Below are 14,791 nucleotides of genomic sequence, written 5' to 3' on the forward strand. Positions count from 1 at the left end.
ATTGTACGCACAAAAAAACTCAGTATTTTCACAATTTTGCCAATTTTCCATGTGGGTCCATTTGGACCCGAACACCCCAAGTGTGACTATTTTTTTTACAACCACTTAGACTACTCACATCCTGTCCCCAATTTTTTTGGGTCTTCAAATACCAAATATCAACAAAGTCACCAAATTTCGGACCATTCCGAGGAAGCTGTGATTTAAAAAAAAAATTTATTTAAGTTCTTCGGGTCCATTTGGGCCGAACAACCCCAGAGGGTTAAGGGAGTGCTTGGGTAATAGTAAACAACTTTTATGGTCCCCACTGCATGCAATACGTGCAGTTACGCAGTGCAGTGTCTCCAGAACAGGTTTGAGATGAAGAGTTAGATGAAAAGATCAGAGAACACCAAACACAAACAGCAACCGGCTTTATTGCTCATTGCAAACAACAAACCTGGCTGTCAACAAGTGCATGTCATTAAAAAAATATTCTTTAAATATGGACTATATTAGTCAATTTTACTAAATAAAATTGCATCTAATATTAGTCAATTAACATTTTAGTTGACCAAACAAACTTTACACCAAATATTTCATAATTTTGCGTATTTAAACATATCAACGTTTACAGTAAAACATGTGAAAACTGTCCTGCTGATCTCCTGGATTAATAATAGTACAATGAGTACACTACTGTGAAAAACAATAATTAGTTTGTTTTATATTTCAGTTATTCATTGTTCATGTTTTAGGCCATTGTAACTGAAAGAGCTCAATCACAACCTGATTTACACAACACTGCGTTCATATCTGATTAAAACATGTGAAAGTGCACATATTCATACTTGAAAAAGAGCAATTATGTGTCACAATTCCCTGTCTCTGAGTTCAAGGACTCTTATTTTGATACTCTTTTGTCTTGTTTTGCCTGCGTTCAGTTCCTGTGTTTTAGTTTCAGTTTCCATTGGAGTTTTGTTAGTTGCCATAGTTATTCGTTGTTTCATTGATTAGTCTCACCTGTTACTCATCAAATTAAGTATTTAAACCCTCAGTTGTCTTGTGTTAAAGTTTTGTGCTTATCGGTCCTGACGTGTATTTAATTATTTTGCTTCAAGCGTTAGTTTGGATTATCAAGTCTAGCCAGTGTGTGACATTATGAAAATACATTCCCAGAGATTATACTAAAGAATCTGTTTAGTGAATGAAACCTTTAACGTCCAAAGACTAATTTGGAAGGGCATGGCAATTTTTTTGTCGTGAAATTATATATTGGTGAATCATTTTCTCATCAGTAGATATCTTTGGGTATGATTTTCAGTTTGAAAAAACAAAATAATTTTAGTAACATGACACTGTAATGCCGATATTTTTGAGTATCTAACTTAAACCTGGGCTGCCAACTTTGGTGTCCTGGTCGGACTGAGATTTTGATGGCATGGCCTGAAACGGCTGGTTAATGAACTTATTTTAAAAATTATTTAAAATATTTTTATTATATATATATATATATATATATATATATAAATATAAATTTATTTTAAAATAAGAATTATTTATGGAAATATACTGCATCGAGTTTGTTTGTCCACAGTTGTAAGGCAGAAAGACTTTAACACCTTAAGCCGGTTTCATGCTTCTGCATCAAATTAACGGTGTACCCCTCAAACCCCTCTCCGACCCCTCTGCGTTGCCTTGTACCCCCCTCCGACCCCTCAAACCCCCCTCTGACCCCTCAAACTCCTCTCCGACCCTTCTGCGTCGCCGCAAACCCCCCTCTGACCCCTCAAACCCCTCTCCAACCCAATCTTTGTCGCCGTGAACTCTTTTTCTACCCCCTCTGCGTCGCCTCAAACCCCTCTCCATCCCTTCTGTGTCACCCTAAACCCCTCTTTGACACCTCTCCGACCCCGCGAACCCCTCTATGACCCCTCTGCTTCACAACGAACCCCTCTATGACCCCTCTGCGTCGCCGTGAACCCCTCTCTGACCCCGCGAACCCCTCGATGACCCCTCTGCGTCGCCTCAAACCCCACTCCAACCCCTCTGCGTCACCGCTCTCTGGGGTTAAAAAACACTCAGAGTGTGACACAAATAACTTTATTCTAGAGCTGTCATAAAGCCAAAACAATCTGTAACTTTAATTTCCTATTATCACTGTAAAGCCGCTTTAGAGTAATCTACATTGTTAAAAGCGCTATATAAATGAAGATGAATTGGCTTGACAGGCGATCATCACAGATTATGGGTCAAAATATTTTCAAAATAAATTATCATATTGAATGGCAAAAATAGGGATGCGTTTCTTTCTTTTCCCAATTCCTGCAGAAAAGCTGACTCATCCAGGCCAACAGGTTTTTGACAAAGTGCATAAAGTGATCCCCATAAATCACATACTGAACAAGACTTTTGAGAACTGGATCTTGTAGCCAAGAGATTTAACAATATATTGATTTAAATACATTTTCGTGTTGCGAGGGAGTGTCGATGGCCATGAATCGATGTGATTCACGACTGGGAAGACAACGACCCTCCCCGAATGGCCCAATCAAAGTAATGTGACCGTGAGGAACCAAAGAAAGAAAGTGAGAAGATTAAAAGAATGGGTTTTTTCCCTTGTTTGCAGTTTATTTCAACACAATATAATCAATACATAGTGACACATTATTTAACACACTAATCTAAACGTAGACAGGTCAAACACCTTTGTGCCATTCCTGGAAACAGTTCCTGTGTGACTAAAGATACAAGTAAACTATACCTGGTATTTCCAATGTGTCGCTGCTTCTTTTGCACTGAAAAAAGAAAAAACTGGCCCACCATCAGTAGCCAGTGATTCACCGTGTTCATGTAAAATACTAGTTCAATTTAGATGAAAATCCTGCTGATGTTGGTACAGCGCTGTCATAGAAAAACAGCAGGAAGAGGCTTGTGTGTGAGTTCGAGTCTCCAGGACTCGTCAGTAGTGTCTATCGGGTCCCTGTGTTAACAACAAAGAAAGAAAAGGAAAGAATAAAGGCGTGTGAGCCTGCTGATATTAGGCCATAATCATCATAAATTATAACAAATAAAGGCTTGAAATATCTCACTTTGCATGTAATGAGTCTATACAATATATTAGTTTCAACATTTAAGTTGAATTACTGAAATAAATGAACTTTTGCACCATATTCAAATGTTCCACCTGTACATGTACAAAAGTCATTTTATATTTCAGATATTATTATTATCACGTTATAAAAGTGATGTTTGCAATCAGTATTTCACAGAAAACATTGTTAGACTTTAACATTCATCATATTACAGTGTAAACAAATTAATTTTATATCGTATTATGTTTTATGTTAGAGCAAAAGAAACCGCTTTATAGGTCATTAGATGCAATGAAAGGTTGCTTATATTTTACATTCAAAGTTTCACTCGATTTCAATCTGCCGATATAATAAAAAAGGAAAGGGAAATACCCAAATAGTAAAATGTGTAAAGGTTTCTGTAAAAATAACACACTAAGTAGTGTGAAAATGAATCACTTACTCGTCAGAAAAGATATCCTCCGCTGAGTCAAGCCGCGCATCGCACTCTTCTCCTCCTGAGGGCTTATTCCTCACAGCGTCGTCTTCCAGAGGAAACTGGTGATGCTCTGTTTACTGAGGAGGCGGGGCGTTCACAGGTTCGCGTGGGCCGTGGGTGGGTGTGGCCACATTAATAATAATGAGCAGAGACTTGAGAAACTCTCATATGGATTACATCAACTGATAATATTTGTTGTCGATTTGACTTCATTTAAAAGTATAAGCATTGTGTGTCATGTTTTTGTCTGATGTTTGTTTGATTGTTGGTTTGCTGTATTTCAATTTGTACATTTTAACATAATAGTATTTCTTACTAAATTTATTGTAATTTTTATATTGTTATGTAAATATGTGAGTTTTACCATCTAAGGACTGCAGATGAAAACTAGCCTTTTGGCTAATTCGGGCATTTTGACAGAAATGTTTATTAACTGTCACCCGCCTTTTTTGAATGGACATGGAAATGCACATTTCGAACTTAAATGGTTGTAATTCAGGAATGCTTTGGAATATGGACGTAATATTGGTTCTCGTTTTAAAGAAGATATTTGTCCGATTTTTGTAGAAGTGAAATAAATTAAGAAAGTCAAACAAAAAAAAGTTACAGAAGTTTGAGTTTATAGAAATGTACAATGTAAAAAAAAATATTCATATTTTATATAAAATATATATTTTCAAAACATGGGCAACTCTAAAACTGCAGAAAAACCAAGTTTTGGTTAAAATTTGAGGGTTGATATCACAAAAAATGAGCTTTCAGTGAGATTTTGTTTGGCCGCAGTACCGAACGCTTCCACTAGAGGACAACCAGACTCCATTCCTGCCCATATGTGAACCATCATTTCCACAATTTTCATATAATTTACGAAATAGAGATCCTAATCATAAGTAGTATGGGAAGTTTGGCAGATTTTGATATGATTTCAACCTCTAAGAAACATACAAAGAACACGCATGTGCGTTATAGCTTTCTGCCACATCACCAATGGTGAATTTATTATTATTTTCTTCATAGTTAAAACATTTTTCAGACCTTTTTTCTAAAATAATTGAATGGATGCTATCTTTTGAACTCTTGGCATGAGGTTTCGACCTTTTTTTGATGATTGTTCATGTTCATTGCTACTTCAAAGTAAAGGTCTGAACACGCCTTAGGAGTATAAAAATATTCTTATTGCAAACGGCTCCTCTGGTGATTTTGGTGATTTTCAAAATAAATCACAGTCACCAAATATGTAAATCTAGAGATTGTAAGCTTTCAAATGATATATAGTTTGTCAATATCACTTAAGGTCTTTTCTAAGATATTATTGTTATATAGATATATTGTTTCCACCTGTGGGACGGTGACAGGTAAGGTTAATATACACGGTCCCTGTTTCGGTTCATATTTGTTTGTTTTCTTTATTTTAAGTTTTGTTGTTATTGTGAGTGTACACAAATAAAAATAAACCCTTGATCTTATCTGTATGACCATAAATTATTTCATTTTAAGTTCTTTCCGCTGGTATTGGGGAAAATGCGAGTGACCCCGTCAGTGCCCATGTGAACAGCGCTCAACTCGGTGTGCTATAACACTAGTAAACGCATGACAACATGTAACAGAGCTTAGCGAAAGACCGGATGTGATGTGACGCGTCTAATGGCTGCCTGGAACATGTAAATACTGCTCAGACACACGAGTAGCGCAGTTGCTGTGCTTCTGGGGTAAGAGCCGCTCCGTCAGCGCCATCTACTGTCAGGGAGCCGATGTGCGCGTTCACTCGTTCGCCATGTGCTTTTCATCAGCGTTGGGTTGTCAACATCAGTGCGGATGCCTTTTTGACCGCTTGATGGAAAAGTAATCTTCAAAAAAGCACCGCTGTCATTATTTGTTTCCAACCATCGATCGAAACGAATCTTTAAGCGTTTGAGAGTTAAATTTGCACTTTCCTATTTTGCTCTCGTCTACTGAGTGACCTTTCTTTGGCATGTTAACGCTTCTGAGTTCGAATCTGCCCTCGTATGTTTTTGTTTTCTCATTAAAACCAAATGTGTTCATCAGAGATCGTATATCAGGAGCAGGGACGTGTGTGTGTGTGTGTGCAGTTTATTTCGTGATTTCACTGGAACGAAGAGAGTCTCCACAACGGGATTGAAGCGAGTCGCTGCCAGTGAATGAAAAGCATCACATTATTAAACACAAGCGAACGAGATTAATACTATGCTAGTCAACTAGAGATGTTTCATTTCTTATAGATACAGGTAAAACTCGGAAATGTTGAATATCGTGCAAAACAGGGCTCGAGACTAACGGCGTCCTATCGTCCTGGGGACGACAGAAAATGTGTTTAGGACGAACAGAAATATTCTCCAGGACGCCTACAGGACGAAATACATTTTTGTATGTGTGTTCATTTATTACTAGCCTATTAGGCTAACTTGTGCCAAATGCCAAAATACTATAGTAATACAATATACTACTTCGTTACTATAGTTACTATCACTGGCCGGCTACTCGCGGAGACTCGTTCCACGGTACATCTATCAAATGGCTTCATGACAACGCAAATATGTTGCGATGGTTAAACAACGGATATTCAATGAATAAAAACTAGATAGTGACTATTTGGCTAGAGATCCAGTCAGAACTGATGTCCTGCGTTTGTGGTAGATGCGCACATTTGAAGCCTGCTGTTACGTGCTCTACCCAGCGGCACGCACTGCATATCTCATAAAACGTTAAAAAATTAAACGTCTGTGAGAATGAATGAGTAAAGCGCACTTAAAGCCTATTCGGTGCGGTTTTCTGTGCGCATACACTGTACACACGACCAAACCTTGCCGCCATAGACATCTATACAGCGCGCGAGTAATGAATTGAGCTCTCTTTCGTCTGAATGGACAAAATAATACACACAACATTGTCTAAATGTCCGTTTTTTGGGGAGTATTCATGTAAACTATGCCAGTTATGTCTTAACCGTTGTGAGTGTATCGGATGTGCATCAGTGCATTTGTATCCGCATGTCATTGGACATGATCCAATGTCTTAAAGTGACAGTAATGCGGTCACTGCTCGTTAATAGCTTTAATAAGGATTCGTTATATTTAATTCATACAAATAAATATGTCTGCTGCTTGAAAAAATAAAGAATGATGTAACTAAAGTAGTTAAAAAGAATGCAAATATCATTAATTGTGTTTTATCTATTTTCGGTAACACTTTACAATAAGGTCCGTTAGTTAACATTAGTTAACTACATTAGTTAATATGAACTGCACATATACAGCATTTATTGATCTTTGTTAATGTTAATTTCAACATTTACTAACATTTTATTTAAATCTTGTTAACATTAGTTAATGCACCGTGAACTAACATGAACAAACAATGAACAGCTGTATTTTTATTAACTAACGTTAACAAAGATGAATAAATACAGTAACAAATGTATTGCTCATGGTTGGTTCATGTTAGTTAATACATTAACTAATGTTAACTAATGAACCCCTATTTTCAAATAACTATTTTGAATGAAGCTAAAAAAAATATATAATACTATATATCATAAACACTTTAATGTTGTTGTTAGTCACATACTAAAAAATAACAACTATAGATGATAATAAAGTACAGAAACAACATTTATATTTTGGGACGGTTGACATTCAGTCTAGGACGGTTCAAATGGTTATTCAGGACGGTTTCCGGACGGAGGTGAAAAAAGTTAGTCTGGAGCCCTGGTGCAAAAGTTCTGTAATTCAACTTAAAAGGTGAAACTAATATATTATATAGACTCATTACATGCAAAGTGAGATATTTCAAGCCTTTATTTGTTATAATTGTAACAAAATTATAACAAATAAAGGCTTGAAATATCTCACTCTACATGTAATGAGTCTATATAATATATTAGTTTCACCTTTTAAGTTGAATTACAGAACTTTTGCACGATATTCATATTTTCGAGTTTCGCCTGTATATCTGTGCCACGAAATGTTTCAAATACGACTGGAATATATCCGATCTGTCCGCTTACACGTGCACGTATCCGAAACCAAAACGAACATAGGGATTCGATTTTACCTGCCTTTTTTTTTTTTTTTTTTTTTTACTAAAAATGTGTTTTAGGACAGATCAGTACAGCACACAGAACATGTCGGATGCTGGAAAATAACAATGTCTTTTCTGTGAACGAATGCTTTTTAATATTCGCTATTACTTCAATGCAAGTGAACATGCGCACCGTTATTTGTTGCGTAGTGACGTGTGTGTGTTCAAGTAAGCCAGAGATGTGCAGATTCTGCAATACGCTGTATTTAATATATCATGAGGATCACGTTTCGTATATTTGCGCTAAATCCGCGCAGATTTGTCTTACACGAACTTCCCCAGCAAAGTGAGTAAACACAGAAACGCCAGATTGGCTCGTGATTGGACCGCGTTTCCCGCCTAAGCTCATCTGTACCCGCGTCTGGCGAGTCGAGTGTGTTAATCTCAATCCCTGAATGTTGCGCTCTTGTTTGTCATTGTGCAAAAACTTCATGCCAATAAATCATCAGGAATATTCATGACTCGTGCGTCTCAAGCGCCTCTTTGCGCTCGTCCTAATCCCTGTGAGGTGTCCGTGGATTCGCCTGTATTTGGTGTTGAAAATGGAAACGTCTTTAGACATGGAAGCTCGATTCAATGAACACTAATGTCTCGAAAATCAAGTGACAGCCCTACACAGAACGTGTTTTTTCCACTGGTTCTCTGTGTAAACGTGCTAGATGGATGCGTTTCGTAGCGCCGCGTGCATGACACGGCATTATAAAACACATTAAAAGAAGTTCAACTTAAAAAAAACACACATTTAAAGAGCTTGTTCGAGTGATCTTCATCTCGTGTTTCCGCAAAATCACGTTGTGTAATGCATTCTTACCTTTTTTTCAACTATTTCCTCCGCTTTGGAGGGCAAAGCGAGTGTGTGTCCCTCGCCGGCTCTTTGTTGTTTGATCGACTGATAGGTCAATCCATTTAGAGTCAAAATGCCCAGAGCTTATCAACATAAATGACCACAATCTCGATAGCGTTCATCGCCCAGCCGTAGTTTGAGCACCTTCTTTCACCGACCGTTTGTATAAAGAGGAAAAATAATACATTTTGAAGGGTCATTTTGAACCCTATTTTAGCCGTAAATGACTCCCAAACACTGCTTAAAGCTCTCATCATCTTCTCGCTTCGCTTCATTTCCAGCTTAGATATTGTGCTATCAATTAAAACCGATAGATCAAAATATTGAAAGTAAAAGATGAGCGATTGTTGTGAGTTCCCATACCTCCGACCAGGTCCTTCTCCAAGAGCTGGATCTGCAGGGAGAAGATCTTCTCCTGGAGGTTGCATAAGGAGTGCTTGATCCTCTCTCTGCGGGTCACCATGTAGCACAAGTTTCTGACCTGGAGGAAAACACACCAGTCACTCAGATAGCTATGGTTAGGAGTTAGCATGTGTCTGTAAAACCTCGTGATAATGACTCCGTTTGCTACGTTCAGCTCCTTTGTAGGCAAAAAAATTGCATATGAGCATTGACTCCAAATAAGAACATTATTGGCTAAATGTTTCTACTAAAGATTTAATCTTCGTCATGCATCACGTTTTATAACCCTTCGATCAGTGAGAACATCTGCTCCACCCAGATCCGCTGCTATAGGATATCGCTTTTTTTTCCCGATACAGGTGCAAAATCGATACTTTTAAAACGGTACGGATACTAAACGAATACTTTAAAAAAAAGAGAGCCTCAAAACGATGGTGAATGACATTTAAATAATGTTTTTTAATAAAAAAAAAAATATATATATATATATATATTAGGGCTGTCAAACGATTAATCGCGATTAATAACATCCAAAATAAAAGTTTGTGTTTCCATAATATATGTGGGTGCACTGTGTGTATAATTATTTTATATATATAAATACACACACATACTTGTTAATATTTAAGAAATATTTTCATGTATATACTCTATATAGATTTATATATAATTTAAATTATATATAAATATACAAATTTTACATATAAATAATATTTTTTTTTTAAATATACATGCAAGTGTGTGTATTTATATATATAAAATAATTATACACACAGTGCACCCACATATATTATGTAAACACAAACTTTTATTTTGGATGCGATTAATCGCGATTAATCGTTTGACAGCTCATATATATATATATACACACACACAGTATATACTGTGTGTATATATATATATATATATATATATATATACAATTCTTAAAATTGAATATATTCAAATTTTTTAGTAAGTATATAAATATAAGTAGTCTAAATGCAAAAACCCCCAAATTTACATAACAAATTCACAATAAAACCTAAGAGACCTAACCCAAATACAATAATTCGACACTAAATAGCACTACAGAACTACTAATAGCAAAGTAGTCTGTATTCTGAATGAATAATTGATTAGATGTAAACCGGTCTGTTACTGTATGGACATCGACTTTACATTTTCAGACTAAATATGACGCGGAACAAATATCGAACTGTGATTGGTTGCGTGTTTTGTCATTTAAGAGAACTTTATAATGATCATGATTCATGTTAGTTGATCTATAACGCACATGTTCAGAGAACTGAATCTGTCAGATTTAGGCCTAAAACACGTCAATTCATCCACGTCTCCCGAAATACATATTAAAGTAAGTGGCTGGTGAAGTGTGAGAAGAATAGACCATTTCACAAGATGTAAACAACACTGGTCCAGAAGCACTTCCTGTTTCAGTTTTTTAACACTACATAAAAGCTGGGATAAAATACAACCAACAGAACATTTAAAACTGAATCAAAAAGTTAAACAAACATCTTTAAGATGCTTTCTTTACATGTGAAATAAAGAAAACAGTTACAAACTGAAACAGGAAGTGTTTCTGGACCAGTGTTGTTTACATCTTGTGAAATGGTCTATAGAGTAAGTTTTATAGTTCACCAACACAATGTGTATCTAAACACTTCATCCATTTATAATTGAAATGCATGTACAGAACCGGACGACAACACAATGCTGAATTAAGTCGCGATTTTTGTTTGTTTTTTTGGACCAAGATGTATTTTCAATGCTTCAAAACATTGTAACTAACCCACTGACGTCACATGACTGTCTTTATTTCCTTTCTGGACAAGGACAGCACACCGTACACACATTTACAATGAAAGCTCTCGGACTAAATCTAAAATATCTTAAACTGTGTCCTGAAGATGAACGGAGGTCTGACGGGCTTGGGACGACAGGAGGGGGAGTCATTAATGACATCATATTCATTTTTGGGTGAACTGTCCCCTTTAAGCGGCACCGAAATCTGCATTTCGCTTCTGCGTTATTGGCAGCGTCAGCCTCTGGTTACATAGGGTCACCAACGCATCAGCACCAAAAACATGTGGATTTTTAATAGATATTCTATAATTAAATCAACTAATTGAATATTCAAAAATCATGACTCATAATGTTGAGGAAAGCGATGAGAGACGCCACACTCACCCTCTCCAGGTCCTGGCGCAGGTGTGTGAAGAGCTGGAGCCGGCGGTACAGGACGTCCTGCTCCTGCTGGGCCAGATTGTCCACCTCGTCCTTCTTCAGGACCACCAGCGGCTGGTTGAAGTTGGCCTTTCGTCGCAGCTTCCAGTACTGGAAGAGGAAGTCCACGTGAGCGTCTGGCAGAGAAAGGCTCTCCGCGACATCCTTGGGATCCACTAACGTGTAGAACTGGTCTTCAAGCTCCTGCAGCTTCTGCTTGCGATGGCTGGCTTTCTCCCGCTCGACCTGCTCCTGCTTCAGGCGGTCCGAGAGCATGCCGGGCAGGTCCAGGCGCGGCTCCGCACTCACGCCGCTGGTGGAGCGCGAGACGCTGCTGTGCTCCAGGCAGAACGACTTGAAGCGCACCTCGTCGTTCTCCGCCAGCGTGGTGCGCATCTCCAGCCCGTTGTCGAACGCACAGGTCACGTGGAAGGCCACGGCGCAGGACGGCATGGAGCACTGTGGGAACAGAACGGCATGTGCTTGTTTATTTTTTTTTTGTTTATTTTTAAGGATCCCATTAGCTGAAAGTCTGTACAGTCAGCTAGTCTTCCTGGGGTCCATTCTAAAAATTTACATTACAACAACAACATTTCAATCATCACAGTTATCATATACACATTTCATATATATATACATACATACATAAAGACATACACATGTACATACAATCTTCTAATTTCAATTCATGACAAGGCGAAAAATACATTTACAATTATCATAATCAAGAAAAAAGAAAATATATAAAAACCTACATCAACACATAGCACCTTAGACTTCTTTTAAATGACAGCTTATTACAAAGAGCTTGTGCTCGTGTCCTTCCAAAACAGGAACACAAGAGCTTTCGAGCTCCCGTAAAAATATCGTCACAGTTAGGGCTGAACGATTAACCGATTAGCTAATCGCAAAAAGTAAATGAAAAAAATGTCCCAGAGCGAAAGCACGACTGTCCTCTACGTGTGGCCGTCCCACCAACCAACCCATCCGCTCTACCCCAAATAGGGATGGGACGATAACCGGTTTCACTATAAACCGTGATAAAATGTACTGACGGTTAGTATTATCGTTTAAAATTTAATTATCATTAAAACCGTGTTTGATTATCGCGATTTTAATAACTCACTGAATCCTGTCGGCCAGTCTGACGCAGGCGCGCAGCACGCAATGTTTTTTTAAATTACTATTCGAGAAGGAATGGCGGAAGGCAGTGACCGTGCTCAGGAGATTTTTCAGCCTTTTAAGAGGACCAAATCTGAGGTGTGGTCATACAAAAGTCCTGAGGGAAACTTGATCGAGGATGGTCACCCTGTCTGTCACAAGCTTCCGCGAAGAAAAGTTCGTAGCGAGTGGATTTGAGCTAAAGACGAACGAACAACTTCAAACAAGACTATTATTAAGAGTGATGTTTTAAGGGATAGTAAAGTATAGATACATCACGTATTAAACCGATTTTATTTTTACCACATAATTACGGGGACATATTGAATTGATAATGAGATTAGCTAATGTTTTAAATCTTACCTGTTTATGAATTCATTTTGTAAAACAATCGTCCAGACAAGATACATCACACCAATATTATCAAACTCTGTAAACAATAAATCAACTCTGATTTCATTTTTGCAATACAATCAAAAACCGGAGACGCAAGACGGCAAGTTGTATTTAAATGAAACGAGAGCGCGCGTCCGTTGTGATATGGATGTGAGCTGTGTAATAATGCGTTGCTATTGACGACGGGCATTATAAAGAAGCAAATGCCATAGAATAGAATCTTGCCTAAAAAACTGCATAGAGAGGCTTGTTTTATTTGTAGTTTGTTGATTTTCAATTATAAAATGAAATGAAATGTTTTCAGTGTGAGCATCAGTTCTTTTTGAGCACTTTCATACATTTTTAACAAAAACCGTGATAATATTGATAATCACGATTATTTTGGACACTATAATCGTGATATGAAATTTTCATACCGTCCCATCCCTAACCCCAAAGCTAACCAGCTATTGTTTTTCGAAAAGAAAAACGAAAAGACGAGATAACACCAACATCATTAAACGATAACTGTGACTAAATAAATCTGCAATATCGCTGACCAAATACCTCAGGAATCGGATACTTTTAGTAACATTTTTATTTCGATTCCTTCTATTTCTTTGTGTGCATTGTAATATGACTTGAAAACATTCGCGCGCTAGACGCTGTATTCTCTGTAGCGGTTTCTATGATACTTTTATGCTGCTCTTGTGTCTTGAAACGTAAAAGCATCAGTTTTCACAAATTATACGTATATAAGCATGTCCAGCTTTATGTGTAAACAAATAGTACACTCTTATAGGATATGAAATATATAGCAAATTGATTGATTGCTTGCTTGCTCTAATCTACTTAAATAAGAACGTAGAGCGTCAAGCTTTTAAAGGGATACTCCACTTTTTTTTTTGGAAATACGCTCATTTTACAACTCCCCCAGAGTTAAACTGTTGAGTTTTTTTCCTCCATTTTTCTCCATTTTCAGCAGAAATATCCTCACTAAAGTCTCAAATCACTCCCAGTCAGACATTTTTCTCTCATATGTTGCATATTTCATGCTGATATTTGGATAAAATCACAATTCTAACCTTTTTATGACTTTTCACTCTCCTGTGCGTACCCATGGATCTCACTCTGTGGTGTTTTTTCCTCCATTTTCTCCATTTTCAGCAGAAATATCCTCACTAAAGTCTCAAATCACTCCCAGTCAGACATTTTACTCTCATATGTTGCATGTGTCATGCAGATATTTGGAAACAATCACAATTCTAACCTTTTTATGACTTTATGACCTTTTTTGAATCCATTCAGCCGATCTCTGGTTCTGGCGGCACCACTTTTAGCATAGCTTAGCATACATCATTGAAGTGCACAAGACCATTAGCATTTCTCAGAAAAAATTACCAAAGTGTTTCGATATTTTTCCTATTTAAAACTTAACTCTTCTGTAGTTACATCGTGCACTAAAACAGACGGAAAATGTAAAGTTGCGATTTTCTAGACTGATATGACTGGGAACTATACTCTCATTCCTGCGTAATAATCAGGAAACTTCACTGTCGTACCATGAGTGCAGCCGGCGTAATGTTTTGACGCAGCGCCTGAAAATAGTCCCCGGCTTCTAACGTGACCGGGACTAAGTTTATGTAGTCATTCCTGCTGCACTCATGGTACGACAGTGAAGTTTCCTGATTATTACGCAGGAATGAGAGTATAGTTCCTAGTCATATCAGCCTATAAAATCGCAACCTTACATTTTCCGTCGGTTTTAATGCACAATGTAACAACAGAAGAGTCAAGTTTTAAATAGGAAAAATATCAAAACACTTTGGTAATTTTTTCTGAGAAATGCTAACCCAGATAGCAAACTGACATTGAATCAACGTGGAAACATGACATCGAAACAACGTTGATCTGACATTGTTTTGCTCATCGAATTAACGTTGACCCAACGTCAGACGCGTAATTCGTTCAAAACTAACGGAAAATCAACTTGAAATCAACGTTGTTTCAACGTTATGAAAGCAGACCAATTTTCGATTTTCATTTAGCTTTGAAGAATGCCGCGTCTGACGTTGGTTCAACGTTAATTCGATGAGCAAAATCAATGTTGTTTCGATGTCATGAGAGACCTCG

The 14,791-nt window shown here is 37.4% G+C and overlaps 1 protein-coding gene and 1 long non-coding RNA gene across 5 annotated transcripts in view; both read right to left on the reverse strand.

Moving 5' to 3' along the window:
* The window catches only part of jade2 (jade family PHD finger 2), a 42,325-nt gene that overhangs the window by 11,927 nt on the left and 15,607 nt on the right, over positions 1–14,791 (reverse strand). For all 4 annotated transcript variants that reach the window (XM_089124002.1, XM_089124001.1, XM_089124000.1 and 1 more), the window contains exons 9-10: positions 11,087–11,581; positions 8,858–8,975 (exon numbers count right to left, since the gene is read on the reverse strand). In XM_089124002.1, coding sequence (XP_088980128.1) covers positions 8,858–8,975; positions 11,087–11,581 — 613 coding nt within the window. The remainder of the gene's footprint in view (positions 1–8,857; positions 8,976–11,086; positions 11,582–14,791) is intronic.
* On the reverse strand, positions 2,586–7,349 carry LOC148970697 (uncharacterized). Its single transcript, XR_016147741.1, has 2 exons — positions 3,517–7,349; positions 2,586–2,962 (listed from the first exon to the last, which is right to left on the reverse strand). It is a non-coding gene; the product is annotated as an uncharacterized LOC148970697 (long non-coding RNA).

The sequence above is a fragment of the Pimephales promelas genome, chromosome 19 (assembly GCF_988280905.1).
Source record: "Pimephales promelas chromosome 19, fPimPro1.hap1.1, whole genome shotgun sequence".
In the NCBI taxonomy this organism is placed as follows: domain Eukaryota; kingdom Metazoa; phylum Chordata; class Actinopteri; order Cypriniformes; family Leuciscidae; genus Pimephales; species Pimephales promelas.